The sequence below is a fragment of the Barbatula barbatula genome, assembly GCF_947034865.1.
Source record: "Barbatula barbatula genome assembly, chromosome: 18".
NCBI classification, from domain to species: Eukaryota; Metazoa; Chordata; class Actinopteri; order Cypriniformes; family Nemacheilidae; genus Barbatula; species Barbatula barbatula.
In genome coordinates, this window is record NC_136781.1 from 9,992,609 (window position 1) to 10,019,850 (window position 27,242).

The 27,242-nt window shown below is 37.7% G+C and overlaps 3 protein-coding genes across 6 annotated transcripts; 2 read left to right on the top strand and 1 right to left on the bottom strand.

Annotated features, from left to right (window-relative positions):
• Positions 1 to 832: 832 nt before the first annotated feature.
• On the bottom strand, positions 833 to 8,965 carry LOC306907256 (uncharacterized protein). Of its 4 annotated transcripts, none has more exons than XM_079479241.1 (11): positions 8,837 to 8,965; positions 8,455 to 8,514; positions 7,947 to 8,103; positions 7,730 to 7,813; positions 6,928 to 7,111; positions 6,309 to 6,821; positions 6,044 to 6,164; positions 5,019 to 5,921; positions 4,708 to 4,911; positions 3,517 to 3,551; positions 833 to 2,273 (listed from the first exon to the last, which is right to left on the bottom strand). In XM_079479241.1, the coding sequence occupies exons 1-11, from the start codon at positions 8,914 to 8,916 to the stop codon at positions 2,173 to 2,175; spliced, it is 2,442 nt and encodes an 813-aa protein (XP_079335367.1). In that variant the 5' UTR covers positions 8,917 to 8,965; the 3' UTR covers positions 833 to 2,172. The 4 variants fall into 4 exon arrangements, with proteins under 4 accessions (XP_079335367.1, XP_079335369.1, XP_079335368.1 ...); XM_079479243.1 differs by having other exon boundaries at positions 1,100 to 2,273; positions 8,668 to 8,930; XM_079479242.1 differs by lacking the exon at positions 7,730 to 7,813 and having other exon boundaries at positions 1,100 to 2,273; positions 8,837 to 8,952.
• A 448-nt stretch (positions 8,966 to 9,413) lies between these two features.
• Positions 9,414 to 12,779, top strand: zdhhc24 (zDHHC palmitoyltransferase 24). The gene is made up of 4 exons (XM_079480298.1): positions 9,414 to 9,650; positions 9,723 to 10,148; positions 10,304 to 10,581; positions 12,028 to 12,779. The coding sequence occupies exons 2-4, from the start codon at positions 9,844 to 9,846 to the stop codon at positions 12,318 to 12,320; spliced, it is 876 nt and encodes a 291-aa protein (XP_079336424.1). The 5' UTR covers positions 9,414 to 9,650; positions 9,723 to 9,843; the 3' UTR covers positions 12,321 to 12,779.
• A 527-nt stretch (positions 12,780 to 13,306) lies between these two features.
• Positions 13,307 to 27,073, top strand: slc24a6a (solute carrier family 24 member 6a). Its single transcript, XM_079480382.1, has 17 exons — positions 13,307 to 13,768; positions 16,338 to 16,433; positions 17,941 to 18,017; positions 18,181 to 18,255; positions 18,337 to 18,421; positions 18,505 to 18,608; positions 19,498 to 19,572; positions 20,110 to 20,135; positions 20,236 to 20,289; positions 20,371 to 20,513; positions 20,590 to 20,756; positions 21,296 to 21,581; positions 24,070 to 24,236; positions 24,366 to 24,480; positions 24,573 to 24,685; positions 25,038 to 25,103; positions 25,229 to 27,073. Exons 1-17 carry the CDS (start codon positions 13,660 to 13,662, stop codon positions 25,337 to 25,339), a joined length of 1,869 nt encoding a protein of 622 aa, XP_079336508.1. The 5' UTR covers positions 13,307 to 13,659; the 3' UTR covers positions 25,340 to 27,073.
• Positions 27,074 to 27,242: the final 169 nt, after the last annotated feature.

The window sequence follows — 27,242 nt, forward strand, 5'->3', positions numbered from 1 at the left end:
CATTATAAAACAATGTCAAATGCATACTATAGTTATGAAGCACATGTCTAAAAACCAGGGCCGATCAATCTTGTGATGAGGGTAGCGTGACACGAGATTGTGACTGTTTGGTGCGGCTGGCGTCTCACTGAGATGAATGTTAGAGTAGAAAAGGTTGCGACCCCCTCCATCCCGCCTAGCCTAACCTTTGATTCCTTGGTAAGCAGGATTGTATTTGAGTGTATGAGAACAATAGGAAGACACTGGTCTTAATGGTGGACCTCCCCAAAGCTGTGTTTTCTCAACAATGGGACACAGGGACACCCACAGCGATCTGAACAGAAGCCACAGACCCCTCAGTGTGTGTCCGAGATTGAGAAAGAGGGTGAGACGAAGGGAGTTCATGAGCTTTTAGGGTGCTGACTGGAACGATGTGATCTGTTCCATCTGATACTTCAGAATTCATGGTGACATTTTTTACTTTAAAAATCTGTTTAAAGCAGGTTGATGAATGAGACTTCCCGAGCTTATAAATATATGAGTGTAGGTAAGTGTGTATTCAGTTCCAAGAATAAGAGGGTGTGAATTGGGATTTCTGGGGTGTGATGATGCTGTCTGAGGTCATGGGTAGACCAGCTGTGTATATGTGTGGCTGGGGAGGGGTGGCAGTACTACCAGGTGTGCCAGACATTGTGATTGTTAGTGAAATGTAAGTTTGTTAGTTACTCAAAAACTCAACTAATTCAGTTTATGAAAGTTAACGGCACATATATCCATTTGCATGCACTGAAGATAAGAGAAGAGTTATTTATCTCTCAATTCTAAATCGCATTGGATTATCTCTTAACTTTCTGTAGCAAAACAGCATTTTTATTAACAATATTTAAAGCAATGATTTTCTGAAAAATGAAATTTCTTTCATCAATTGTTCACACTCATTTTGAGTTTCTTTCTTCTGCAGAATACAAAAGAGGAGATTTTAAACCAACCAAATAACATTGGACCCCATTGACTTTCATTGAATGGATACAAAACCACATAAGATTCAAATACAGTTTTCGAACTACATGAGGTGAATAACTTACATGCATATATTTTAAATAATCACAATTTTGCAAATGCATTTTTAAATATGAAATATTTAATGTGGCCTCTTAAGTAATATAGTAAAAGCCATATGCATACTAATACATTTTGCTGTAGTTTCAAAAGACTACCAAAAACTATTTCAACAGATGAAAAGACAATATTTTATTAAACAATCTGTCAAACACAGCAATTTTTTTCCTTGACATGCTACATCTGATGGGTGTTTTGTCCCACTTGTCAAAAAGTCTGTGTGTGATTGGTTGAAGAGTGGAAGCTGCCCTGTTGGCATGACAGCAGGAGAACAGACCGGGCCATGTTGTTTACACAGTAGCCAGCTTTTTATTGCCTGTCTGTGCCTGCACGGCTCCGCTGCCCTCCCTCCATCTCCTTTCACAAGGGCTCGGGCAAATATGCCTGTTCAAATAGCCATCACTCAGTGGCTGTGACAGCCCTGTACTACTTCCCTTAGCTTCCCATCTTTGCCTGAAACCCCCATTCAACCCCTCCTTTTAGGCCACGCTCCCTATCTGAATGAGAAAGCATTCAAACTCATGCTACATTTAAATGAATGCCCAAAAATTCAAGACGAACTTTGATTCCCCACAAGACATGAAAACACATTCAACAATTTTCTTTTAAATGCAAGTGACACTATTACAGCTTTGCGATATATAACTTCAATATATAACGTGCCATTCACATTAAGCAGTGCATTTAACGTCATCCCCTGCACTTCTCTATTAATCTCCTCTATTATTCTCTCTTCATCTCGGCGTCCATCAGGCGAGGCGATCCACCTGTGTTTGCACAGTGACAGTGGTACGATTCTTTCAGGACAGTCAGATAAGCTACCAGCAAATAACAAAAAAAAAAGAGATGAGGGACACCCAGCATCTATTTATCCCTTTCTTCCTCTTTCATCCCTTTGTAATTTGATTCCTCCATTCATCGCTCGGCCTTGTGACTCTCTGGTCTCTCGGCGGCTGTTGTTTAGCATGTGCACCTTGCCCATTTTCTGAAAGCACAGAATTACTGCAGCTTCTGTCTGCTGTATTCATTCAATGTTGTTATACGTTGTTCTCCTTTTGTGTTGTAGTTTGTGGTTTAATCGTAGAAGTGATCAAACTCATCGTCCGACTCCGCTGGCTTATTTGTGGCAGCTGGAAAAGACTTCTTTGGGATATCTTCTGAATCCGAGAGTAAATCTGTATAGAAACAGATATTGTCAAATTAAAATGAAGTGCTGCATGATGATGGGTAAAGTTATTACCACGGTTACTTTGCTTAAAATTGTAATTTTGCGATTATACCACGGGCTGTTGAATGCTTCAATCTTATTGGTTGTCTAACCTTCTATGGGTTTGTATTAACTTTCCGTAAATGCACACCTATGAAGGTGTTCTAGGTCTGCCGACCGCATTACAGTTCCATATCACTTCGCCAAGTTTAAATAACAGAAAGGTTATAGTTGAACCTACAGGCCATCACCTCCCACAGCACCCTGCTCTTGATCTGACGTTTATAATATCAAACTTAACTGTTAATGGAAACTGTGCACAGTTTCGTTTCAATAAACAAAGCATTTCAATAACAATATAGAAATGCATATAATGAAATCGAATAAATAACTAAATAGAAAAACAAAATGAATGAATAAACACTGAAAGCCTACTGGTTTGTTTTGCTCTTCATGCTGCTTATAACTGATAACAAATATATTTTGATAGACCTTCTCTTTCAAAAGTTTGCATGATTTTTTTTAATGCTGTGATACAAACAATATGAGGAATAAATAATATCTTTATCACTGGCTTTTCTGTCACATTGCTGCAAACAAATAGGTGTGGGCACACACCACTTAGTCACAGTGGCTCAAGCCCAAATTGTTTGCGGCTTCTACCGGTGAGGTTGCGAATTACAACCAACCGCTGCCTCCAGCCCTCCCTTTCAGAGCACTGTGGAGGCTGAGAAAGGAACAAGGTGTCATCACATTTGTGCTTCTTTCCAAAATGAGATAAACGCGGCCTGTAGAGCAGTTTGTCTGCTTAAAGATACTGTAGAAACAACATGGCGACATGGCAACAAGATTCCATGCAAGGGGACCCGCAGCGTATGTATATAGAAACAGCTCATTCTAAGGTAAGAAAACATATTGCTTCATTACGTAAGGTACATAATGAATAACTGCAAGTTAAAAGAAAATATAACACCAGACTTCAAATCCAGGTTCCTTTTAGTATTGTGCTAGGTCAAGACTTAATGTCCAATATACAATCCTCAATCCCAAGTTTAGGATTTCATTGAGAAAAAAATGCGACAAGTCAGATGTCAATACAGACTAAGCTCTATTGGTCTTTAACAAATAGTCCAATTGACTTGAATTGTAATGCTCTGTATTTTGTAGATGTTGCTGAACATGTATTTAATGAGAGTAAAATTTTAAATTACCGTTTGGTTGGCCTGTCTCCTCCACAGCATCCTCCCTACAGGAATAAATACAGTTTGATAATATTTGGTGATAATATATCAAATAAATCATGAAAAAGTTTTTTTGTCACTCATTTCAGAAAGTGAAACCCATATATTATATATAGATTCATTACACATAAAGTGAAATATTTCAAGCTTTTATTTCTTGAAATTTTTATGATTATAGCTTACAGATAATAAAAACCTCTCAGAAATATATATTACATAAGGTACATAAGGTAAACAGAAATGTCAGGCTTCTGAAAAGTATGATCATTTCTATTCACTCAATATTTGGTTGGGCTTTGAATTACTGCATCAATGCGGCGTGGCATGGAGGCGATCAGCCTGTGGCATTGCTCAGGTGTAATGGAAGCCCAGGTGGCTTGGATAGCGGCCTTCAGGCCATCTGCATTGTTGGGTCTGGTGTCTCTCATCTTCCTCTTGACAATACCCCATAAATTCTCTATGGGGTTCAGGTCAGGCGGGTTTGTTGGCCAATCAAGCACAGTACCACCATAGTCATTGAACCAGCTTTTGGTACCTTTGGCACTGTTGGCAGGTGGCAAGTCCTGATGGAAAATGAAATCAGCATCTCCATAAAGCTTGTCAGCAGAAGGAAGCATGAAGTGCTCTAAAATATCCTGGTAGATAGCTGCACTGACTGTGGACTTCAGAAAACACAGTGGACCAAAGTCCTCTTTTCAGATGAAAGCAAATTTTGCATTTCAATTTGAAATCAAGGTCCCAGAGTCTGGAGGAAGAGTGGAGAGGCACATAATCCATGTTGCTTGAAGTGCAGGGTGAAGTTCCACCAGAAGCTTGTTCAATGACCATGGTTTTACTGTGCTTGTTTGGCCAGCAAACCCGCCTGACCTGAACCAATAGAGAATCTATAGGGTATTGTCAAGAGGAAGATGAGAGACACCAGACCCAACAATGCAGATGACCTGAAAGCCGCTATCAAAGCAACCTGGGCTTTCATTACACCTGAGCAATACCACAGGCTGATCGCCTCCATGCAACGCCGCATTGATGCAGTAATTCATGAAAAACGAAAGCCTACCCAAATATTGAAATTTTCATGATATTCTAATTTTAGATGTACCTGTATATAATCAACTGTTGCTACAGGTATTGCATGACCTGAAAGCTAGAAAGAAAACTCACTTTTGTATTTGGGAGGTGACATCTGGGTTAAGAAGATCTTCAATATCTTCATTATCATCATCATTTGATTTCATTTGATCATATGAACAATCTTTTGTCCAGGGGTATGCTTGCTCAACCACAATCTCATCATCATCATCATCATCTATTTCTTGATGGTAAACCTCTTCCTCAGTTTCGTCATCTCCATTCAACTCTTTAAGACTGAGACAAACACATATTTGTATTCAACTGAACAGAAAGTTAATAATAGAAAACAGAAAGTTGAAGATGATTAAGATGATAAAATACTATGTGCATACTGTATATACCTGTTATTCGTAACCTTTCTCTCAGAAATATCAACATTGTTGTCACTCTCCGTTTCATTTTCATTCTCATCTTTTCTTGCAGTTTTGAACGTTCCTCCTCCAGTTCCTATGACCTTTTTGACTTGTTCTTCTTGGGAACTGTTCTTATTAATGTCTCTCTCTGGTTGGTCTGCTTCCTCTTCACAATCTGAATCTGGTATATCGTCTGGAACATCTTCTTCACTCTCTCTCTCTTCTCCATCACTGTGCTCAGCTTCCTCTTCACAATCTGAATCTGGTATATTGTCTGGAACATCTTCTTCACTCTCTCTCTCTTCTCCATCACTGTGCTCAGCTTCCTCTTCACAATCTGAATCTGGTATATCGTCTGGAACATCTTCTTCACTCTCTCTCTCTTCTCCATCACTGTGCTCAGCTTCCTCTTCACAATCTGAATCTGGTATATTGTCTGGAACATCTTCTTCACTCTCTCTCTCTTCTCCATCACTGTGCACAGTTTCATCTCTGTCCCCTTCACTCCCCTGTTTATCATCCAATTCTGCTTCCTCTTCATCATCTCTGCCTCCTTTTTTCTCTCCATCACCTTCATCTATAACTATTCTCTCACTTATTTTCTTCTCTGCAAAGAGGTCATGACTGTTTTCTCCTTCATCTGTATCTTCTTCCTCACTGTTCCTCTTGCCAAGTGCTGTTCCATCAGATTTGTCCGAGCCGGCATAACTTGGAGTGATTTCTTGGCTCCTACTTTCTTCCTGTTCATCATCTTCTTCGTATTCTTTCACTACATCAGTACCTGTGATTGTAATCTTGGCTTCCTTGCTGTTATCCTGCTCTTCTGCTGTTGGTGTTTTTTGAAGTTTTTTCCTTTTCTTTGACTCAGCAACTTGTGACACAGTGGAGGAACTAAAACAGACGAGAAGATGCAATTGATGAGTTTCTCATAGATAAATATAAATGAACCATCTGTCTCCAATTTCCATGGGCTGATAAAAAGCAAGTGATATAGTTTGGTTCTCCTGCCTTACCTCTGGGATTGCCTCCCATTTTCCATAGACTGTGATTCTGTCCTCTCCTTCAACCCTGAAACAGCGACTTTGAAAACTTCTGATGATTTAGCACTTCCTTCACGGTCTACTAACAGACGTACTGTATAAAACAAAAAAACAGACTTTTAAACAAGACAACAACACAAAAGCTTGATTATGTAATTACTTCATGTTTTCCTATAAAGATGCCTAACCTGTTTCATTAAAAGTGTTAATATGAGGTCACTACATCAAACTAACAAACCTGGTCTACAGTCCAGATCCAAAGACTGATCGTGCTCTCTTCCCTTCCTTTTGTGTTTTAATCTCTGGTTACTCTCCTCTGATGGATTTAACATTTCTTTTGTTGTGTTTTCCTGGCCGGTTTCACTGCAATGGCTTCTTTCCACACCTGGGTTGGGCACATCCATCATTCCCCATGCCATGGGTTTTAATACAGGAAGTTGTGGGCAAGAAGCACAAGTAGGAGTGAAGTGACCTGTAGGTCTTATTTCGGTCAATGGGTTTTGATACATATGGTTTATGGATGATGATTTTTGCTGGACTGGAGAGTGTGACTGATGGTGTGGGTCACAAGGTAAGCAATAACAGGGGGGAAAAGGATGACACAGGGCTTGAATATTATGAAAGTTTTTGTAATCTTTCAGGATGTTGTTTTGAGGGAGTCTTGAAATTAACGGCTGTGGGCCAGTTAACCATGTGGGTGGAAGGTATTCATGGTCATTTTGGTTGCATCTTGTAGCATTTTGCCTGTTGTCTAAAAAAAGAGAACAGACCAGGGAGATTAAGAATACAGAATATGAATAGACTTCACGTTAACACAATATGGATTTGTAAGTCAAGACAAGTCTTTGCATACTGACCTTTATCTGTCTGATGAGTGTTTGGCAAAGTGTGACAAATTGGAAGCTGAGACTGATGTGGAAAATTAGAGGAGAGAGGGTGAACTGTACATTTAGACCGGTGTTGAGCTTTTATACCTTGGTCTTCCTCCATCTGCTGTAGAGGTGTTTCTGCTGAGCAGGTGTACAGGTGTTTCTGTACATGCTGGATAGAAAACAAACATGCATCCAAATTAACTGTAAACAATATATTATTATTATTATTAAATGACATAAAAAAACATATTTAAACATTAACTGAATTAAGATACATTGTGGATAGATCACCTAAAATTAAAACGTCTGCCATTAAATTGTTTCCCATCATGTCATTTAAAACGTGCGAAAAACACAAATTAATTTATTTTGAGAAAAACTTTCCCAGAGGTTTTGTGTCCATACAATTGAAGTCAATGGGGTCCAGTGATGTTTGGTTACCAACATTCTTCAAAAATATTTTTGCAGAAGAAATAAAGTCATGCAGGTTTGCAATGACAGAAATAAAGGAAGAATCTATCCTTTTATGCAAAGATGTGCAACTCCAAACTATCTTTGGGTTGTTGATAGACTAATGTGAAAATATGTCTTATGGTGTGATGGCAAAGAAAGAAAAAAACTAACAACAACAACAAATCTCTCTTATTCTATTTTATATGATAAATATGAATCATATAAAACAAGGTCATATTTACAGTTCCTTTTCTAAATGTCACACCATAGGACACTTCATTTAAATTTATTACACGTCAATTACCTATATACAGCTTGTTTAGAAAAAAAGCACCTTGGACTGTTCAGAAACTCGCATGTCTTTTAACTTTTGTTGCCATCGCGGGAAGTTCACTTCCAGATACATTTCATACTGAACCTTTTGAAGAGCAAAGGTCAATTTACAACAAGAATAGCATTAAAGTAGGTTAATTGGGAGAGCTTGATCTATGCAGTAATAAAAATGCAAAAAGCCAAAGATGTGGGAAAAGAAGTGCTGTGTTACTGCTGACCCGTATAGTGTTCATGGCTTCGGTGCATGCCACAATATCATCCAGCGTGTTTTGTGCTCGTTGGAAATCCCGCAGCAGCGTTTGGTTATGAAGCTGAGCCCTGCGCTCCTGCTCACTGACCTCCAACCAGCGACCCTGAAGCCAGGCAGCCCTACTGCTACAATGCAACAAATATCATCAGAACTCATACACTGACTCAACTTTCCATTAACTGAAGATATAAGGAAAGAAAGAAAGAAAGAAAGAAAGAAAGAAAGAAAGAAAGGAAGGAAGGAAGAAAGAAAGAAAGAAAGGAAGAAAGGAAGAAAGGAAGGAATAAAGAAAGAAAGAAAGAAAGAAAGAAAGACGGAAAGGAAGGAAGGAAGGACGGAAGGAAGGACGGAAGGAAGGAAGGAAGGACGGACGGACGGAAGGAAGGAAGGAAGGAAGGAAGGAAGGAAGGAAGGAAGGAAGGAAGGAAGGAAGGAAGGAAGGAAGGAAGGAAGGAAGGAAGGAAGGAAAGTCTTACAGACGATGATTTCGCTGCTGTGACTGAAGATCAATCTGAAGTTTCATCCTCCTCCACTGACTGCAGCATTACCATTCACGAAAGATAAAGTAAAATGCACAGACAAACATCACCACTTATGGAAGAGATCTGGTTAGCAATAAATGCTGCCCTCTTCTGTTTTCCCCCGGTAACAGCATAACCACAAATAAATAGCATTTATCGATCACTTACAATTGAATTTACAATATCTTGGCAACGACAAGCAGGCTGGACATAAAGATGCACTTTGGAATAGGCCAACATTTGAGGGAATTCAATTTTGAGACAGAAAAATGAACGGCGAACAGGGCAGACCAGAAATAAAAGAACAGACAAAATAAAGTACAACACGAGCACGCACTTATTGTGGTGTAGGTTTTCGTATCCCCCTCTTTTATAATGGTCACCGCGCTCGTCTCCGCTCTTTATTAAAGATGTCATGTTGAACTCGCTCTGAAAGAAAAAACCGGCCTCACTACAACCACCAATGCGGATTATGAGATTAAGGATTATTTGTGAAAGGGGTCAGAGAAAGGGGCGGTCAAAGGAAAGTCGTGCTAGTCTATTATTATGGCCACAATTCAATAAACCGAGAATTTATTTTACAATTCTTGATTGATTGGAAATAACGTGGTTATTGGATTATGTGTAAACTGTATGGTCTCTAATGTGTATTGGGTTATTTGGTGGTCGTTATCTCGCAGATGGGACGATTTAAATCCTACCAAAACAGGCCTAAAACGCACCACATTCATGGATTTCGTAATGGTTTTAATGGGAAATAGGTGATGGAAACCATTTAAAATTTTCTTTTTCGACCTGAATAATGTACTGCAACTTTAAGGCATCTCGCCCTTTAATTACTTCAATATATCGATTGTTTTCTAGTCAAATGAATGTAAATATAAAACAAGTATTCCGCATGGAACTGTAAACTCGACGCTTGTGACAGAGGGACAGTTTCAGGTGCAACACACACGTCATGTGCCAAATGTTGTTACAGCAACACCAGCAGCTCTTTCTTAAAGGCAGCCGGACAACCACACAGACATTACTTTTCGATAACACAGAAAATACACTGAATGTAATGAAGGAAATGAAATCGCGTAATTGTATAAATAGAAGTCGCTAGCTGTTGTCACTGTACTGGAGCGTCGGTATCGTGCGAATCACAGGTATCGATGTCGTATCGATAACGATAGAGCTGTCTGTTTGTTTCAGTCTTCATAAATGTCGTTTAACCGCAGGACTTCCGCAGGATCGCCAATGTGTCTCTCGGTTGCCGGATTTGAGCAAACGTGAATGAAGTGGCTTTGAACTGTATAGATTAAAGTTGTGTCTCACGCACCAGGTGAGTTTAAGGTAAACATGGTTGGATTTATGAGTAGAGTTTGGGATAAAATGGAGGCAGCCAGTAGCCGTCTTCCTATCGTCCTGAACGCCGTGTTGGTGTTCTCGATCACCGCGGAGGTCAGCTATCTGGTATTGCTTGAGGCTCCCCTCGAACAAGCGCAGAAGAAGACCGAGTGGTCCAAGATATGGAAGGCCATGCATCTCTTCGCTCAGTACTTCATGTTGGGGAATATAACGTGGAACGCGTCGCTGTTTATGAAAACGAACCCAAGTATTCGTGGAGTGTTTCTCGGCGGGGATGTTGTGGGTCAAGGATGGAGGTAATCGGTCTGTTTTGCTTTAAAATCAACTATTTATATCTATGCTTTTTAATCTCCTTTCTACACGAGCCTCAAACTGGTGTGCCCTTTATTAATGCAGTGAAACGTTATTTCTATAAACAATTGTGATTTATAACTTTCATCTTCTTTCGCAGGTACTGCTACTCCTGCGAGACGCACACTCCCCCACGGTGCTCACACTGTTACGATTGCAACGTGTGTGTCCTGCGCCGGGATCACCACTGCGTGTTTTTTGGCCAGTGTGTCGGGTTCCGCAATTACAGGTATTTCCTGAACTGTTTGCTCTTCATGTGGGCAGGGCTGCTCTATGCGGTAGTCATGAATGCTGAAGTCTTCATCGTCATCCTCAAGGAAGGTGTCACGTTTCACAGTGTCATGCTTTTGTTGGTGCCGTGGCTGATGTTTGTCTCTGGTGAGTATGGGTCTGTTGTAAACACCACTAATGTAATAAGAAATTGAATTGTCATTGATCGAATGAGTCCTACAGGTATAGCAGCAAATTACTCATTTAATTCAAAGGATCCAGGTCTGCTCTGCTGGTAGACACCATACTGCTCAATAGGTGGATTAAGAATTAGTCTATTTAGTCAGAATGCCTTTTTAAGCAAAAATGTGATCATAATATGGTGCGTGTTTGACCTTTTTGAAGACATTTTTTTACTTTTCTTTACTCTTTGGAGCAGGGGTGTATACAGAACTTTTTTCAACGGTTATTTTATTGGGTAGGCCACAAGATGTTTTACCGACTGTGACCTACCAAAAAGCTAATTCTACAGTCAGCTATTTTGTAAATCTACAGAATTGATGCATTACATATGAAGTCATTCATACTTGCATCATATTTTGTTCTGGAAAGTTGGATTATTAAGAAACACTTATATTAATTTGAACCACACCGCTATGTGTGTAATGTTTATGTTAAGGAAGCCTTTGTAACAGTCAAAATAGGTGCGTAAACTCAAAATCATTAGAACTTTGATGAAATTATGTGATCGTCACCTAATATTTGGTAGAACATATCTGTACCTCAATACACTTTTAAGGAAAGCTGCTACTAGCAGTGGTGGAAAATGTACTCTTGGTTCATCGGAGGTGGACAGTATTGAAGTATTTTTAGTGAAGTTCATTTTCAGTATCTTCTCGAGTTTTTTTACTTTGGAATTTTACTTCACCACATTATAAAGCATCATATTTTTTACTCCATAACATTTCATAAATACATGTCATGTTCTACCTTTAAAACTTCAGTACATAAAAAATTATGTGCGCTTTTAGTTATTTCTCAAGTATAAATACTCCAGGGCTCCAGACTGCGACTAAAGGGTCGCATTTTGACAAGTTTTTTTTATATATTGATTACATGGCGCAAGTACGCGGAGATTGATCGCGCCATAGAAATTTGACAAACAGCAAACAAACAGCTGAACTTCTGTGAAGCACATTGATTCACATTGATTAATTATCTCGCTGGTTGACGCTTGGGTGTGCTTTTTCCGCACGTGTGGATGTGCGAATTGCCCAATAAGGGACTAAGAAAAGTTGTAATGTAACAGAGTTTATCCAGCACAGATATACTACATCATACACCCAACTTGTTTTTTAACAAGTTGACCATGTTATGCACGACAAGCCAGCACGTTTAACATTGTAATTAAGTCAGAATGCATGAAACACTGACCCCCCCCCCCTTTAATAAATGTGGAAACATTTATATTAAATGCAACATGAGGTCTAAATATAATGCTTTTTTTTTAATATTTTTTTAACACAAAAGACAGATGGACCTCAGGGAATAAAAAATATGGCAATGACTCGTGAATGAGAATACCTCTAAATCTCTGTTTTTCTCCTGTCAAAGGGCAAGTGACGACAAGGGCCTTTGCTTTTGCGTTCATCGCCGATACTTGCGTACTGGGCTTCCTATTGGTTGCTGCCTTCCTCTTCTTTCATGTGGCTCTGATGCTTAGGGGCCAGACCACTCGTGAGTGGTATTCCACACGTCGGCCCTACAACCAAGGAGTGCTGGCCAACATCAGAGAATGCATGGGCAAGTACTGGTACATTTGTTGGCTCTGTCCATTGATTCCTTCCCCGTTGCCTGGAGATGGCATAAACTTCATGCTAACTGGTTCATTAGAGCCCAAGAAGTAAAGAGCATACAATGATTTTTTTATTGCCGAAAGAATTTATTGGCCCAGCTGACGTAGTGGCATGTTGTTGAGCCTGAAGCCGTGGTTGCATGCTGTGCTTCCACCCAACTACTACCAGCTTTCTACTAAAACGAAACCAGCAAGAAATGGACTTTGATTTGTACATTTGCTTTTCAGTTTTCTCTACTACTGTCTTAATTTTAATTCATGTTAAATTGGTGGATGTTGATAAAATTTGATGCATTTTTGTTTACTTCTGCAATCTTTGCCACAGTATTACTGCAATTTTTTTTGAAAAGTTAACTTTTTAAAATTGTTTGACACTCCTTATGTTCTTTGTTATTTCAAACAACGATTGATGTGCCAAATAACATGTTAAAACAAATTGTGAATGTTCTATATGCCAGCTGTCTATGCATTATTGTTTTTTCTTAGTTCAATAAAAAATATTTTATTTGTATGACACTGAATATGGTTTATATCTTATCTAAAGTTTCAAATCAAACTTACTTTTCATTATATTAATTAAATTCTACCTATGAAGAGCTTCAATGTAGGCTGAAATGATGTTTATGTAATGCAGTAAATCAAGAAAACCGGAATGTAGGCACAAAGCCACCGTTGAAATTCAGTAGCTAAATTACAATAGACTGTGTATATATATATATATATATATATATTTATATGATTAATAACAGGCTTTTTTCTGAATTAAAATGTTTGAATGTTACCAAATTGGATCTTAGTGGAAGTATGAGGTCAGAAACCCTTTTTTGGGACATGTTTGCTTGGAAGATCTGCCTTCGTGCCATTTGTTTACTACATAGGCCTATATGCAATGACATTTAATTTTAAGGCTTAAATGTCCAAAGGCTATGTTGTCAAAAACTATAAAACTGGCTGGATAATGGTTAGGCTGTGTTCTTGACTGCGAGTAGCCTGCAATAGGGGCGCACTAGTGAGGGTCTGGGAAACACCCTCAGTGACGGAGTCGCGCGTCGTGAGGAGAGAGAGAAAGAGGAGCGCAGATGGAGGTGGATGTGATCAGAATGCTTATAAACTGGAACAATATGTGAAAGCATTTGAATATTTCTGTTATTTTCCTACTCGGCGACTGTTTATCATCGGTTCGTTGTATGTGTTTGTTACTAAACATGGAATGGGTTGAATATCAGTAAGTGAACGATGATAGTGTGCGGTAGGATGCGAAAAACGTATGGCTGAATTTCAACAAGCGACTCCGCCGTATGTTGTATAATAAGAGCTTGATTTAGGTGGTGTGAACAAAAGAAGAGGTCTTCTCTCGTGCATGGATATGTTTTAAGAGGTGTGGTGGAGGAATGAAGGCGGTGTTGACATCCAGACGGCAGCGGCTCTTCTATCGACTCTGTTTATGCGCTGTCGGGCTCATCGCCGGCACCTGCTTTGCTCAAATTCTTCATGTAACAGGTGCGTTTATTTATTAACTCAGACGTATCCGGTGCATTAAGTATTTAACGATATTTTCTTCGATATCACCTATAATGTGCCCACGATACATTATGTAGGCTACACCTTATACATTTCAGCCAATTCTATATATTCGAGTATTTTCGCTGCTAGAGATTTGAAGCCATTTATTCCTTACGAAAAATAACCACGGTCTGACTATCATAACCGTAGATTTATTTTAAGGAGATACAAATGTACCATAGTCTTACCACAATATCCAATTATAGCAAAACTGATAATAAAAAAGGTATCTGGCCGAAACATATGGTTACTTCCCTTTAACTGTAATAAAACTGTGGCTCATTTTCTCAAAGAATGTGTTTCTGGAATATTAACGTGTTCACATAATGTTCATTATGGAATTTACAGTAACCATAGGTGGTATTTGTATGAAACCCTTAACCAATAATTTACCGTCGTCTCACTTTAAGTAAACATATTTTAATCATTATTTTTATAGTAACGCTATGTCAAAGGGATAGTTTACCCATAAATGAAAATTCTGTCATGATTTACTCACCCTCTTGTCATTTCAAACCTGTACACAAAAGGAGATATTATGAAGAATGCTGGTAACATTACAACGGCGGTACCCCTTGACATGATTTGGTTTTGTAGAAGTCAATACCGCCATTGTTTGGTCACCAACAATTTTCAAAATATTTTTCGTGTACTGCAGAAGAAAGAACACTACAGGTTTGAAATGACAAGAGTAAACAATGACAGATTTTTCATTTCTGGGGTGAACTATCCCTTTAATTACAAATTGTGATCAAACCACCCCCAAAAAACACACAGCTACTACACTATTATGCTTCATTTTCTTCATCTCAAGATCAACATCAAGCATGTATGATACTGGCGTTTATGAAAAAATACAACGATTAGACCCTAAGGGAATGAAGAACTAGATGTCTCCGTCAATTCTCAGCCATCTGAAAGCCTTGAGTGATGTCAGGATCTTCATACTGAAACCCCAAAAAGCATCACTGAGAGAGCAGCGGGGACTAAATAAAGCACAGGGGTGGCAGACCACGGCAGGCACATAATTACCTGTCTCTAAAGGGCATCACTGTGACAGTAGCCTCAGTCTGACATATTCCACCGTGACCTCCCTCAGCACGTCTACAGTATTGTTACCTGGACGTCACACCTGTGTCTCAGTTCTTCACTGTTAGCCATCATCACTCTGAAGGATTGAGATCAGCAGGGGTATTGAAGTACCTCAGACATCATAGAATATCGGGTTAATCAGCCCACTTTCCATTTTTAGAGATGGCAACCTTTTAGGGCATTTTTGGTGCTTCTATAGAGCAGTAAAAGGCTTTAAATGGCTTCTATATGACACTTAAATGAAAAGGATGTGAAGCAATGAAGGCTTGGAAACCATATGTCTACACTAAGACATAATGTCAGCAATAAGCTTTGATAGAGTTGACATGGTGCTGAAACATTTAGTTGAAAACACTTATAGAGATAAGGAATAGCATACATGGCCTGCTTCTTTTGTGTCCTTGTTCCCATGCATTGCTTATTATTTGATCTGTTCTCCATGCCTTCAACTTCTTGCTTTGTGCGAGTAATGAGTTCCTCTGGGAGTCTGAATGTTAAACAGTGTGCCTTTGGAGTTTACAGCTGAATGAACCAGTGTGATTTTTTAGTAACTTCAACCACCCTGTAACATCGCCAGGGCAAGTATTCTGCAGAAATTGCTACAGATGTGTCAAAACCTAAAATGCCACGAATGGCTATCTGAAGTTTCTCTGATAAAAAGGAGGTAATCGACAGTTAACCGCATTTCACTCCTTAATGTATGCCAAATATTTGATAATGATTCGATTATGCTTTTTCAAACAGTATATCTCTATCATTACTCTATCATCACCCTAATATTTGCTAGAATTTGATAGTCTTATTTAATTAACACTGCATATTGGAATTTATTGTGTCTGATATTTGACCTGTGTTTTGACTTTCATAACCTTTTATGTTTTACTTATAGTCAATGTTTTCTTGTACAGCTGCTTTGTAACAATGAAAATTGTAAAAAGCGCTATATAAATAAAGCTGACTTAATAAGAGCGGTTTTGTCGAAGAATTTCTCTGAAGCCTGTTGCAGTTATATTTGGAACTGATTACTTTGCATATGTAAATGAGAACTATCTTTGTCATTCGGTTCTTGGGTAAACCACACCCACTCTGGGCTCACATCCAGTTCCACACCACTCATTAATCACTGCTTTTGGATCAGGTTTCCATGGGAACTTGAATGGAGGGGAGGAATCATTCTGATAGCTTCAATCTTCTGCCTATTTTTAAATAGTCTGAATGTAGGTGTAATGGATATATATGGTGTTGGTGTAGATCTTTCTGAATGTATAAAAATAATAAAGAACACAACATTTTCTTAGAACAATATATTGTGATGCAAGTGGCAGTTGGATAAGTGTGTGCATGTAAATCTTGATCTTGACCAGTGTAGCTGTTTTTATATTAAAAATAAAGGATTGTTTTATGCATTTTACAGCACATTCCAAAGAGGATTCGGACCTTATCTGGTCCCGGCGTAAGTTAACCCAGCATGGCATTGAGGAGAACCAGACATCAAGCACACCTCGAGCTGGTGAGTACAAAACACAGAAAGCCGATTTCTCGCTCTCAATCTCTCCTCCTGCCTCTATCACTTGTCTTCACATCTCACAATCTTTATTCCCTGTCTGTTCATTCTGTGAAATGATGCAGACAGGTGCCCTCTTCATAGTCAGACTCCCTTTGAGGATTGTGTTACTAAGCAACGGAATCCTAATTTCAGAACAGATGATGTCTGTTTAAAGCATTCATAGTGTGGCGCTTTTGAGGGACACATCATATGAAATGACATCCATGTATTATTACAAACCACTTCATTTTTAAATGTCGCATATAATGCAGAGTAAATATTAATAATGATAGTATTACAGTATTTTTGATGATGTGACTGTGTGTAACAGTCAGACATCATATTTTTCTTATGTGATCGGATGTGGTATTTAATGTAATGCTAAAATGTACATACATTAATTAACATTATTGGCAATGCTTAATGTTGTTTTAGAATATCTGAAAACTGCGGACTGGACTGCAGATCTCTTTCATTGTAAAAATGTAATAATTGAATTCTCTGAGGCCACAAAAATCATTACACCCCTTTTATTATTTATAAATCCGTCTGATTTGCCAAATTCAATAAACGAGTCCTCTGTAAATTTAATCTTGCAGCTGTTGTTCCAGTTATGCATTATGATAATTCATTTAGGAGCTCAGAGTAATCAAAATCATTAAGCAAATCATTGGGCAAAATGGCATACAATATAAATACATTTGAATTATCAAATTATATGCGAACTCCATACATTTTAAACATATTACTGTGATAAAAAACTAAAACTTTTATTATTCTGTGCATTTAAAGGGACTTTACGGTCTAGTCAGCCGGCCTCTTTAAAAGAGCAATATTAATGCTGATTGCATCTCAAGGAGCAGAACTATTTCCACACCTCTGATTCAACCAGACTGATTTACTCTTCCTGGCCTCTCTGCACTTTAACAGATTACCTTAAAGGCCGGTCAATTCAATTGCCACTTACCAAATACAAAAGCCTCTTCACAACCCTAAGTTAAATGGGCCACATTTTGTACATAGTGCTACATCAATGAAATGTAAAAGCACATCCTAAAACAGATGAGTGCTACTGTAGATGAGACCTATTTTTGCTTTGTATATGTTTTTATCACTTAAAAATATATTTGTAACGGTTAGGGTTATCCAGTCATGTCAGTCTGAATGCTCTAAGCAACACAAAATAACAGTTTCTTGTTAACATTAAAGCTTATGATCCATCATTTGATTACTGTATATCACGTAAATGCTTTTTCAAAGTGATTAACTTCAAATATTATTAGAGAAATCGGACACTATGATGAGTTACTGTTATCTGTCTCAGAGCTGAACTGTCAGACTTGTTTCATATACTGTAGCATATGAATATATGTTTCTGTACAATTCTGAGGTTTTTAGCTTTTCCTATTGCATATTTTCTGCTTGTATTCTCAATTGTTCCAACCCTTGTTTCTATGCTAATAAAACCCAGCTATCCATGAATTTCCTGAAGACATCTTCACTAAGACACAGAGGAGGCATGGAGCAATTCTACTGCATGTGTTTTGTGTGAGTATGGACGTGATATATATTGACATATTACACAAAGCATGAGGAAGTACATAGCAGAACAAAATATGATACTTCAATAAATACAACCCATTTGTCTGCTGTTGCTCAGATTTCTTTTTATGAAGATAAAACCCTTTTCTATGTGTTCTCGTGACCACAGGCAGTTTACATGTTCTATGCTCTTGCTATTGTCTGTGACGTCTACTTTGTACCTTCTCTGGAAAAAATCTGTGAGGTGAGATACTTTTATTCTGTGTCAGGAATTAACGTAAGGTTACTTTCAGGCCATATTCAGAGCTAATATTTGTATTTTCAGAACTTGCAACTTAGTGAAGATGTTGCAGGTGCCACCTTCATGGCAGCAGGCAGCTCCGCTCCTGAGCTTTTCACATCTTTGATTGGTGAGTGTAAATGACGTCCAACAATGTGTTTTGATTGAATGCTGTAAAAATGTAGTCAATAACGTGTTCTCTTTATATATAAGGTGTGTTCATCACCAAGGGAGATCTTGGGGTGGGAACTATTGTGGGATCAGCTGTGTTCAACATTCTGGTCATTATCGGAGTGTGTGGCATATTTTCTGGACAGGTAATATGTCTGCCGCTGTAAATCCAGACAGCTCAGGGGAAATTTTCCAAGGACCCCCTTATAATTATAATGCCATTGACCTACTTGTATTATATTGTATTGTATCAAGTTAAATACTTTAGACCTGTTTCATAGTGATAAATAAATAACACCTTTCAAACTGAATCGTATTTAAAACTACGTGTGCTGTCGAACAGAAGGTTAGGTTGTTTAAATTGCATCTAGACTTTAGCATGAAATTATAAATGATCATTCTAATTGTTTACAAGTATTTTGTGAAGTATTTATTGTAAGTTATGCATCCCTGCAAATCATAATATCTTTTAATTAACCTCCTCCCCCTCTTGAAACAACCTCTCTTCACTTCTGATCAAAAGGAATGACTTGAGGGCGGGGCTGCAATGACAGATTGCAAACTGGTGTTCAAATCTTTCACATTTTATCGATCCAATCAGTCATTGGTGGATGATATCAAGTCCCGGCCTACATTTTTTTCTCATTTCGAGAAGTAGTTTTACTCGGCTATACGTCACAATACGGAAAAAAGGAAATCGGTACTTCCATTTAATGCCGACTTTAAGAACATTTATACTTAAGTCATGTTGAAAGCTTTCATAAAATCAACAGTAACAAGACTGATATGGATTTAATAAACGCATGAATCAAAATGAGTAGTTTCTTTACTTTATATACAGTAACTCTATATAATTTGCACTGTTTTCTTTTCAATTTGGATAGTTTTGGCTGAGCTTAAAAATTGCTCTCAAAAATTGAAATAGTTTTCAGCCCCTGCTCTAGCTCCCTATGTTGAGTTACATAAAAATACTGCTAATAAAAATATTATAATATTATTTTCCCTCATATTTATTTCCTTGTTCCTGTTTCCCAGATAATCTTTCTGACATGGTGGCCGCTCTTCCGCGACTCTACATACTACATCCTGTCTGTGTTGGCCTTGATTCTGGTAAAGATCAAACTACAGGGCGCTATTATTGTTATATCTTTTATTTCATTTAGGAACTGTGATGTTATGAATATACGAAAAGAGTTTAACGCTATGCATGATTTATGACAAATATACACAAATTTATTAGTATGGTGCAATGTATAGACTGTTTTAAAGTGACCACATGAAAAAATTAAATTCCAACAATAAAAGAATCATATTAATGAATATTAACACAAATTAAATACAATATAAATAGTTATATTATTAGACACTAGCCAAACACAGACCGAAAGTTAGCTGCAGTCCCGGCGCGCAAGTCTGATGAAACGGTCTATATATCGAGTTCTGTGAACAAGGCGCATTTTGAATAGTCTGATTAAATCCAGTAAAACTGGCTTTTCTGTGTTTGGATAAGTAGTTTTGACTTAAAACGCAGTGCACTCTTTGTTTTGAAATAACATCATATTTGCCTCTCTGTATTTTGCTATTGCAATCGCATCTTATTAAAGAAATTGTGTATATTGAAATATATTGTGTCTTTTGTTTTTTTAGATCATATATGATGAAAAAGTAATCTGGTAAGTGTGCTGAGACTCTTAAAGATTAATACGTAAGCATGAATACTGATAATACACATTGAGATTTCAAGCGTATGATTTAACATCATCACTGTTACAGGTGGGAGACAATACTCCTCATATCAATGTATGGAGTTTATATCCTCATCATGAAGTGAGTATTTTAAATGCGAACAGAGGATACAGAAAGGTTTTCATTCTCAGGTAACATCTGTGTGTGTGTGTGTGTGTGAAGGTTTAACAGTCAGATCTGGGGCTGGGTGGAGCAGAGGTTTGGCATACCAGGTCAGCCATGTTTGGTGAGCAGTCTGCGCAGAGATGTGTCAGTAGGAGAGGCAAGCCCACACTGTGACACCTCCATGATCCTCTTGAAGAAAGGTATGCGAGCGTGGGTGCAGGGCGGAGCGCAAGGTGTGGTTTGCCAATGCCTCACAAAGTATCACGGTTCTCTCAGGTCAGAATGCAGGTGGCCAGGACTCCCCGGTGGTGATGGTGGATGAGCTGATGAGTCTACACCCTCACCAGTTCTCTTTCTCAGAGGCAAGCCTTCGTGTCATGATCACGCCCCACTTCTCCCCCCGCACTCGCCTCAGCATGGCAGGACGCATGCTCATCACTGAGGTACCGGCTGGATGCTCGCGACCTTTTGCACGTGGCTGAATGTCTTGTTAAAGGAACCAAAGATACATCTTGTTGATCTTGTAATCTTAATTATGTTTTAGGGAAATAAGTGAAATATTTAAAAAAATTACTATGCCGATTTTTCTTACGGGTTCTCCAAACAATTCTCCAACAGGTAGGACAGTGACTGAATCAGTCCGCAGATGTCATTTTCTGTATACTTTAACTCTCCAGATGTCAGATTGAGAAAATTAGAAAAAAATCATATTGTATTGCTTGTTTTGGCAAATGCTTTACTTCATCTAAAATGATTCACTTGACCTGCTTGTTGGCTTGATGCGGATCTTGCATGTCGATATCGAGAGGCGCTGACCAGCTGCACTGTTTCACACAGCGTTTTGCAGTATGTTCTGCGAGCTTGACTCTCATCCCCTGTAACTAAATCTCATTCATTTTAAGGGCTTTACATTAAATCTCATTTTCTCCATTCTTGCTCAGTTTCCGATTATACATCTCTCACATCTGTCTGTCACCTACAGAGACAGAGGCTGATTCGAAACAGGAGCCCTGGAGACAGCAGTGGCAGTGGAGCAGGGGACACTTCTGGCCAAGATGGCTCTGCTACGGAAGGGGTTCCTTGGGGTCTGGAGAACGGAGGGACCATTGAGAGTGAAACGCAGCCTCTGGAGGAACTCAGTCCGAAGGGTCCAGGAGAAGAACTAGAGAGGATAGCGAACACAGAGGACACACTACCTAAAGACGATGAGGAAGAGGATGATGAAGATGCAGATGAAGAACAGCACTTTAGGCCTCTTACAGTTCCAGGTGGGTGGACATTAGAGGTGTGGAAATCGATTCAATGATGCATCGTGGTTCTTTGCAAGCGGTTTCTGGAGTGATCCACACAAATTTATAATGTGCATTTTAAATGCGTAATTAATAATTCATTAATTCAGGACAAAACATTACTGATGAGTGCCATGCGGTCCGGAAAAATGGAACAGACTGCTTATAAATGTATCTGCAAAAGCCTTCAGATTCTGTAAGTCTTCGGATAGGTTTAACAGGAAATATTAATTCATATAAAAAACAAACGTTAAACATTTTTTTCATAATTAAAGGCATGATGGACAATTCTGTACAGAAACATACATATATATATATATGTATGCTCTTATCCATGTACAGTCACGGGCTAAAGGCTACCTCGGTGAATCTCTGTCAGACAGAGATTCAGACACCAGTGTTAAGTTATATTTCTTGCTTGAATAAACAAAAACACACAAGATTATGCAAGAAAGCCCATTTTGGCAAGCATTTTCGCAAGCACAGATTTCAACGTGTTAAATAAAATCCAAAATGAATGCAAAGCCTTGTGAAAAGAGGAGAGGTGTCAGATCTGTGTAGAGAGATTGCTCTTAAAGGGGCCGCATTCGTAAACCTGCTGCTGTGACTCCTGTCATTAATGATAATCAAAGAATAAAAGAAAAGAGGAATTCAAAGTGTTTTGCAGCTTTACTTCTGTATTGAATTTACAAATTTTAACATATTTCAATGGTTTACGATATACGTAGAGCACAACTTTATAATTTCTCTAGCTGCTTCATATCTGGATATAGCCTACTTTAAAATAAATGGTTGTCATAAGGAAATGTGAAATCCATTATTTGAGTCAGTTATTCGTAAGAATCCCTTAGATGGCACCATGTTCAGTGATAAGTTATAGACAAGACAATCAACAAAATAAATAACACGTTGCAGTAGTCGAGAATAAAACACAGACATGTAGAGATTGTTTCTGAGCTTTATTTGAATCATCGAACAAAACACCCAAGGTAATATAGTTAATGCTTTTCACCGTGGAAATAGATTTTTCTGTTGTCATTTTTGACATTTTCAAAGATAAAAGATCCTGTAAAAGTTATTAATCATGTAAAACCCTTACAGCAGTAAAACATGATGTATATGTGATATAGTAAAACAAATCACACTGCCGTGCATTATAAGTATGAAATAGCACTATATAGCCAAATAGTAAAGGCATCATTTTGATTTAATCCCAGGATTTTAAAGCGAATCCTGGATCGTGCATTTAATCTGCCACATTAAGCGATGTGTACACAGTTATTAAGCCTAAATAATAACTTGACAAGCCTGAGTTTTAATAGTTCCGTGTGACAATAAATACATTTTCAAGTCAACAACCATCTTTAACTGGAGCCAAAACGTTTCTGTACTCCACGTAAATAGAAAAGTATTGAAATTAGTTGAAAAAAATTAAAACGATGTTGTGTTTTTATCCAGAAAACTGCAGCTCCACCATTCACTCGTATGTCTTTGTAGTCGGCTCCCAATATGGCGGCGGGGTTGATGTACGATCCAGCGGAAAATGAGGCTAGTTAATATATATATATGTCTATGCCTTCTAAGCAACACACAGCACGATAGTCGCTGGCGGTCAGAAAACATAGATAGAAATCAACCACAATCCCTTCCTTTAACTTAAGTTTTGAAAGATAAATGTGCAATATTACCACAGAATAAAATAAAATCCACAGAAAAAAAGAAACTTCTTGCATGACAGTTGAAATTTATTTTACAGAAAAAGGCAGTAGACTTCTAATATTGCATTAAATGCACTTATTCAAGCCAATTGGTAGATCAGAGCAGACATATTTCACATGATATGTCTGTATATATGTGTGTAATAGGATTCACAACCATAGTGGATACATTTATAAATGTTACTAATACAATATTCAGTATGGCTAGCATCACAATTTGAGTTTATTGGTTCATGGTCTCCATTTTTTGTCCACATCTTGATTAGAAGATTTAGCCCCTTAAGGGACATAACCCATTAGTCTGAGAGCCATTTCTAGATAATGGGGACAGGCATTTTCTATTCATGCACTACAGTGTTATGATTATACTGAAGTGATGAGAGCTCTCTCAATCTTACAGGGCTGATGCAGACTGCAATCAATCTAACTTTATCTCTTTACAGCAACCAAAGGACTTACTGTTCATGACAGGAGGGTGAATATATCAGAAGCTCTAAAGAGAAATAGTGATAAACCCTTTGAAAGAAAAGAAATAATGACATGAAGAGTATTTTGTATCTGAAAAGCATGTTTGGCTAGTGTGAGTCAAAATCTGCCCTTTTGCTCAGTTGCAGAATTTTGGTCTTCACACAAACTGCCTTATACTTTAAGTGCCATTTGCATTTATGTAACGCTGCATTTGTCCTCTAGATGGCAGTAAAGAGCCTAAAAAGAATTGGGGTAATGACATACAGTACTTTTGTCCGCAGAGGGGCGCTGGGAACAAGTGAAGTGGTTGTTTTCATGGCCCTTGGGATGTCTGCTGTACTACAGTGTGCCCAACTGCATTTTGCCTCGCTGGGAGCGCTGGTTCATGGTTACCTTTGTGGCCTCCACACTTTGGATTGCCGTCTTCTCCTACCTCATGGTGTGGATGGTAAGTTTAACCCAGTCAATGCTTATGACAAAACTGCTCATTGACACAGTATCACTGGGAAAACACATTTAGGAATTATAGGGCTCATTTTGCAGTTGATTACTCTTTAACATTCGTTCTTTGTTGCAGGTCACCATTATCAGTTTTACATTGGACATTCCAGATGTTATCATGGGTATTACATTTTTAGCAGCAGGCACCAGTGTTCCAGACTGCATGGCTAGTCTAATAGTAGCTCGGCAAGGTGCCAAAACAATTCACCTTTTGAATTTCAAATGATCAGATTTGTATGTTTGTAATGTGTTCTCGATTGCTCAAATGTGTCTGGTTGTTCAGGAATGGGCGACATGGCAGTGTCCAACTCTATCGGCAGTAACATCTTCGACATTCTGTTGGGTCTTGGTTTCCCATGGGCTTTGCGAACGTTGGTGGTTGATTATGGATCAACTGTAAGTTATACATTTTGTATTATTTATTTTATTATTAAAATTGTATAATTTTTTAATTATCTTTAGAAAATTTTGCATAAACAACAGCGGTCCAGAAAAACGACTTGATTTTAATTGTTTTATTTTTGTCTCGTCGCATCATATTACATTAAATCATATTTTTTAGTATTATAATACTTTCAGATCTTTTATTTATTGTTTTTTTTGTTGCATTATCTCATGTCTATGTTTTAAATTGGTTATATATCATTATTAATACTTTAATTTGTGTTTAAGTGCTGCTCAGATGACGTGTTATGTATTCAGACACATGTCTAAACATTCAGATTTCCATTGCGTATCTTTTCCCCAGGTCTTTATTAACAGTAAGGGGCTGGTATACTCAGTGATTCTACTGCTTGCTTCTGTTTTTCTCACCGTAAGTTCCGAATTTTAAATGTGAGAATTTTACCCTCACTGCATTTTTGGCTCATTTTGTATACAAAAAGTTTAGGAGGATCTCTTGATCTGTTTCTGTCTGCCCTAATCTGTATATCTGTGCAGGTACTGAGTGTACACCTCAATCACTGGAGGCTGGATCGGAGGTTAGGCCTCTGGCTTATGTTCCTGTATTCCATCTTCCTGCTCTGCTCCATCTGCTTTCAGAGTCTATAGGTTTCCCTATTCATATTGCAGTGTAGCTCTAGATGCAAATAACCATATTTTACCCCCAGTCACTGCCTTATTACTAGCAGTTATTTTAGCTATGTATTGAGGGCAGGCTTGTGAAGGTTACTGTCTGTTCTAAGTTTTGAGCCAATCATCTGCTGCCAAACTCAAGGAGACTATTGCTTACTGTACCTCTGAAACATTTCTACTTAACATAGAAAAAAATTCTATTTCAAGGTTTATTTTAGGTGCATTAAATGTTTACAGCACACAGGACACGTCCTGCCTCACATTTAGCATATTTCTATTCTGAAGTCTTACAGTCACTATCAAGCATGTTAATATAAACACAGAAATGATAAACACACAAAAGTTGTAGAAGAGTTCTATGAACCCTTGTAACAGTCTCGACACACACAATATATGGCATTATTTGCTCTATTTATTTTTGACGTCCGGTCTGTAAAATAGTGCTTTAGGATTTGATGAGTGTGTTTAAGATAAATTTATTTGTATTGTTCCTTAAAAAATTAAATATTGGTATTTTGAAGAAAAATTGTTGTAGTATTACGGATTATCCAAAAATATCCCTTGTATTTGGTAGCTATTTACATACCAAACATACATAGTTTTATATAAATTGCCACTTTTAGAGGTGTGTAATACACAGTTTGATATGTAGTAACGGATGATTTTGTGCACCCCATCCATCCCCTATGTTCTTTGGTAATGCAGGAATATTGTAGTCCATCATTCACAAATACATTTTATTTATTGTACACAGGCCTTTATAATTTAATGAATATAAGGCCGCAGTAGGAATGAATGGCACCTACTGTACTCGCAGAACAAACTGGTCTTTGCACCAAATTGGGCTGTCATGATATCAGATTTTCAATCCATGATTATCGTGACTAAAAGAATTCGCTATCACAAAATATAGTCAAATGTAATAACCGATGCTATCAGTCAAATTCAGCTTTAGTTTTCGTTTATTTCATGTTTTTTCTCTTTAATGAATCACACTCAAAATGCAGAGTTTGGAACCATTGTGGTTCTTAAGACAAAACTTAAGATGGATGCTGAATTTCTCACGATATTACAGTATGTGTAGAATTAACACAGTAGCAATCTGTAATTGTCAGTACTGGTATTTTGTGACAGCCCTATAGCACCAAATGAAACTAAATAGTTTGGAATCTAATTGGATTTATATTGTTATCAATATTATTATTATTTTATTAAATTGATCAATGGATGGAAAATCCTACATTGTATTATAGGATGTTATTGGGTAATTTTAGGCCAAAAATACAGCAGTGTTTTAATTGTTGTAAAGTTATACTTACAGTTATATTAATGATTCACATGCTTATATTTAGTGCTGCTGTGTATTTTTTTTCTTTTAAAATAGTACAAATTCTTATGGATTTGCAATATTACTCATATAATCAAATCCAATTATTTTTATTTCCCCCCTCCAGATATGTTATTTAACATTTTAAATGAAAATGTTAAACGACATAATTTATGATAAGAAATATGTGTTGATTAAATTGTTGTGAGAAATAAATAGTAATAGGTTAACTCAATGTTTCAGTTTTTTGTTTACTTTAGAACTCATGTTGAAGCAACTCAATGATTCATTATAAGCTCACCATTTGTTAACCTTCTGTCTATATTCATAAAGATATTTGTATGTTGTTAAGTGCAATAAAACAAGGTCTGTGCAATATCCTTATATCATCTGTACAGTCACTGAATTGCTCTCTTTATCTCTACTGAATGTTTAAACATTGTGGGAAAAACACATTTCAGAGGAGACTCTTATTATTCTCTTGTTATTCTTTTTATGCAACACACTAATAACATTCTTACATCTGTGATCTATAGAAGTAGAAGTATTTGC

Coding starts and splice junctions, on each gene's coding strand:
- zdhhc24 (XM_079480298.1), top strand. CDS start 9,844: ATGGTTGGATTTATGAGTAGAGTTTGGGATAAAATGGAGGCAGCCAGT. Junction 10,149..10,303: donor GTTGTGGGTCAAGGATGGAG/GTAATCGGTCTG, acceptor CTTCTTTCGCAG/GTACTGCTACTCCTGCGAGA. Junction 10,582..12,027: donor GTGGCTGATGTTTGTCTCTG/GTGAGTATGGGT, acceptor CTCCTGTCAAAG/GGCAAGTGACGACAAGGGCC.
- LOC306907256 (XM_079479241.1), bottom strand. CDS start 8,916: ATGACATCTTTAATAAAGAGCGGAGACGAGCGCGGTGACCATTATAAA. Junction 7,112..7,729: donor GAGTTTCTGAACAGTCCAAG/GTGCTTTTTTTC, acceptor TTTTCTATCCAG/CATGTACAGAAACACCTGTA. Junction 3,552..4,707: donor GTCACCTCCCAAATACAAAA/GTGAGTTTTCTT, acceptor TTATTCCTGTAG/GGAGGATGCTGTGGAGGAGA.
- slc24a6a (XM_079480382.1), top strand. CDS start 13,660: ATGAAGGCGGTGTTGACATCCAGACGGCAGCGGCTCTTCTATCGACTC. Junction 19,573..20,109: donor CTGTGTTGGCCTTGATTCTG/GTAAAGATCAAA, acceptor TTGTTTTTTTAG/ATCATATATGATGAAAAAGT. Junction 24,481..24,572: donor TCTAATAGTAGCTCGGCAAG/GTGCCAAAACAA, acceptor CTGGTTGTTCAG/GAATGGGCGACATGGCAGTG.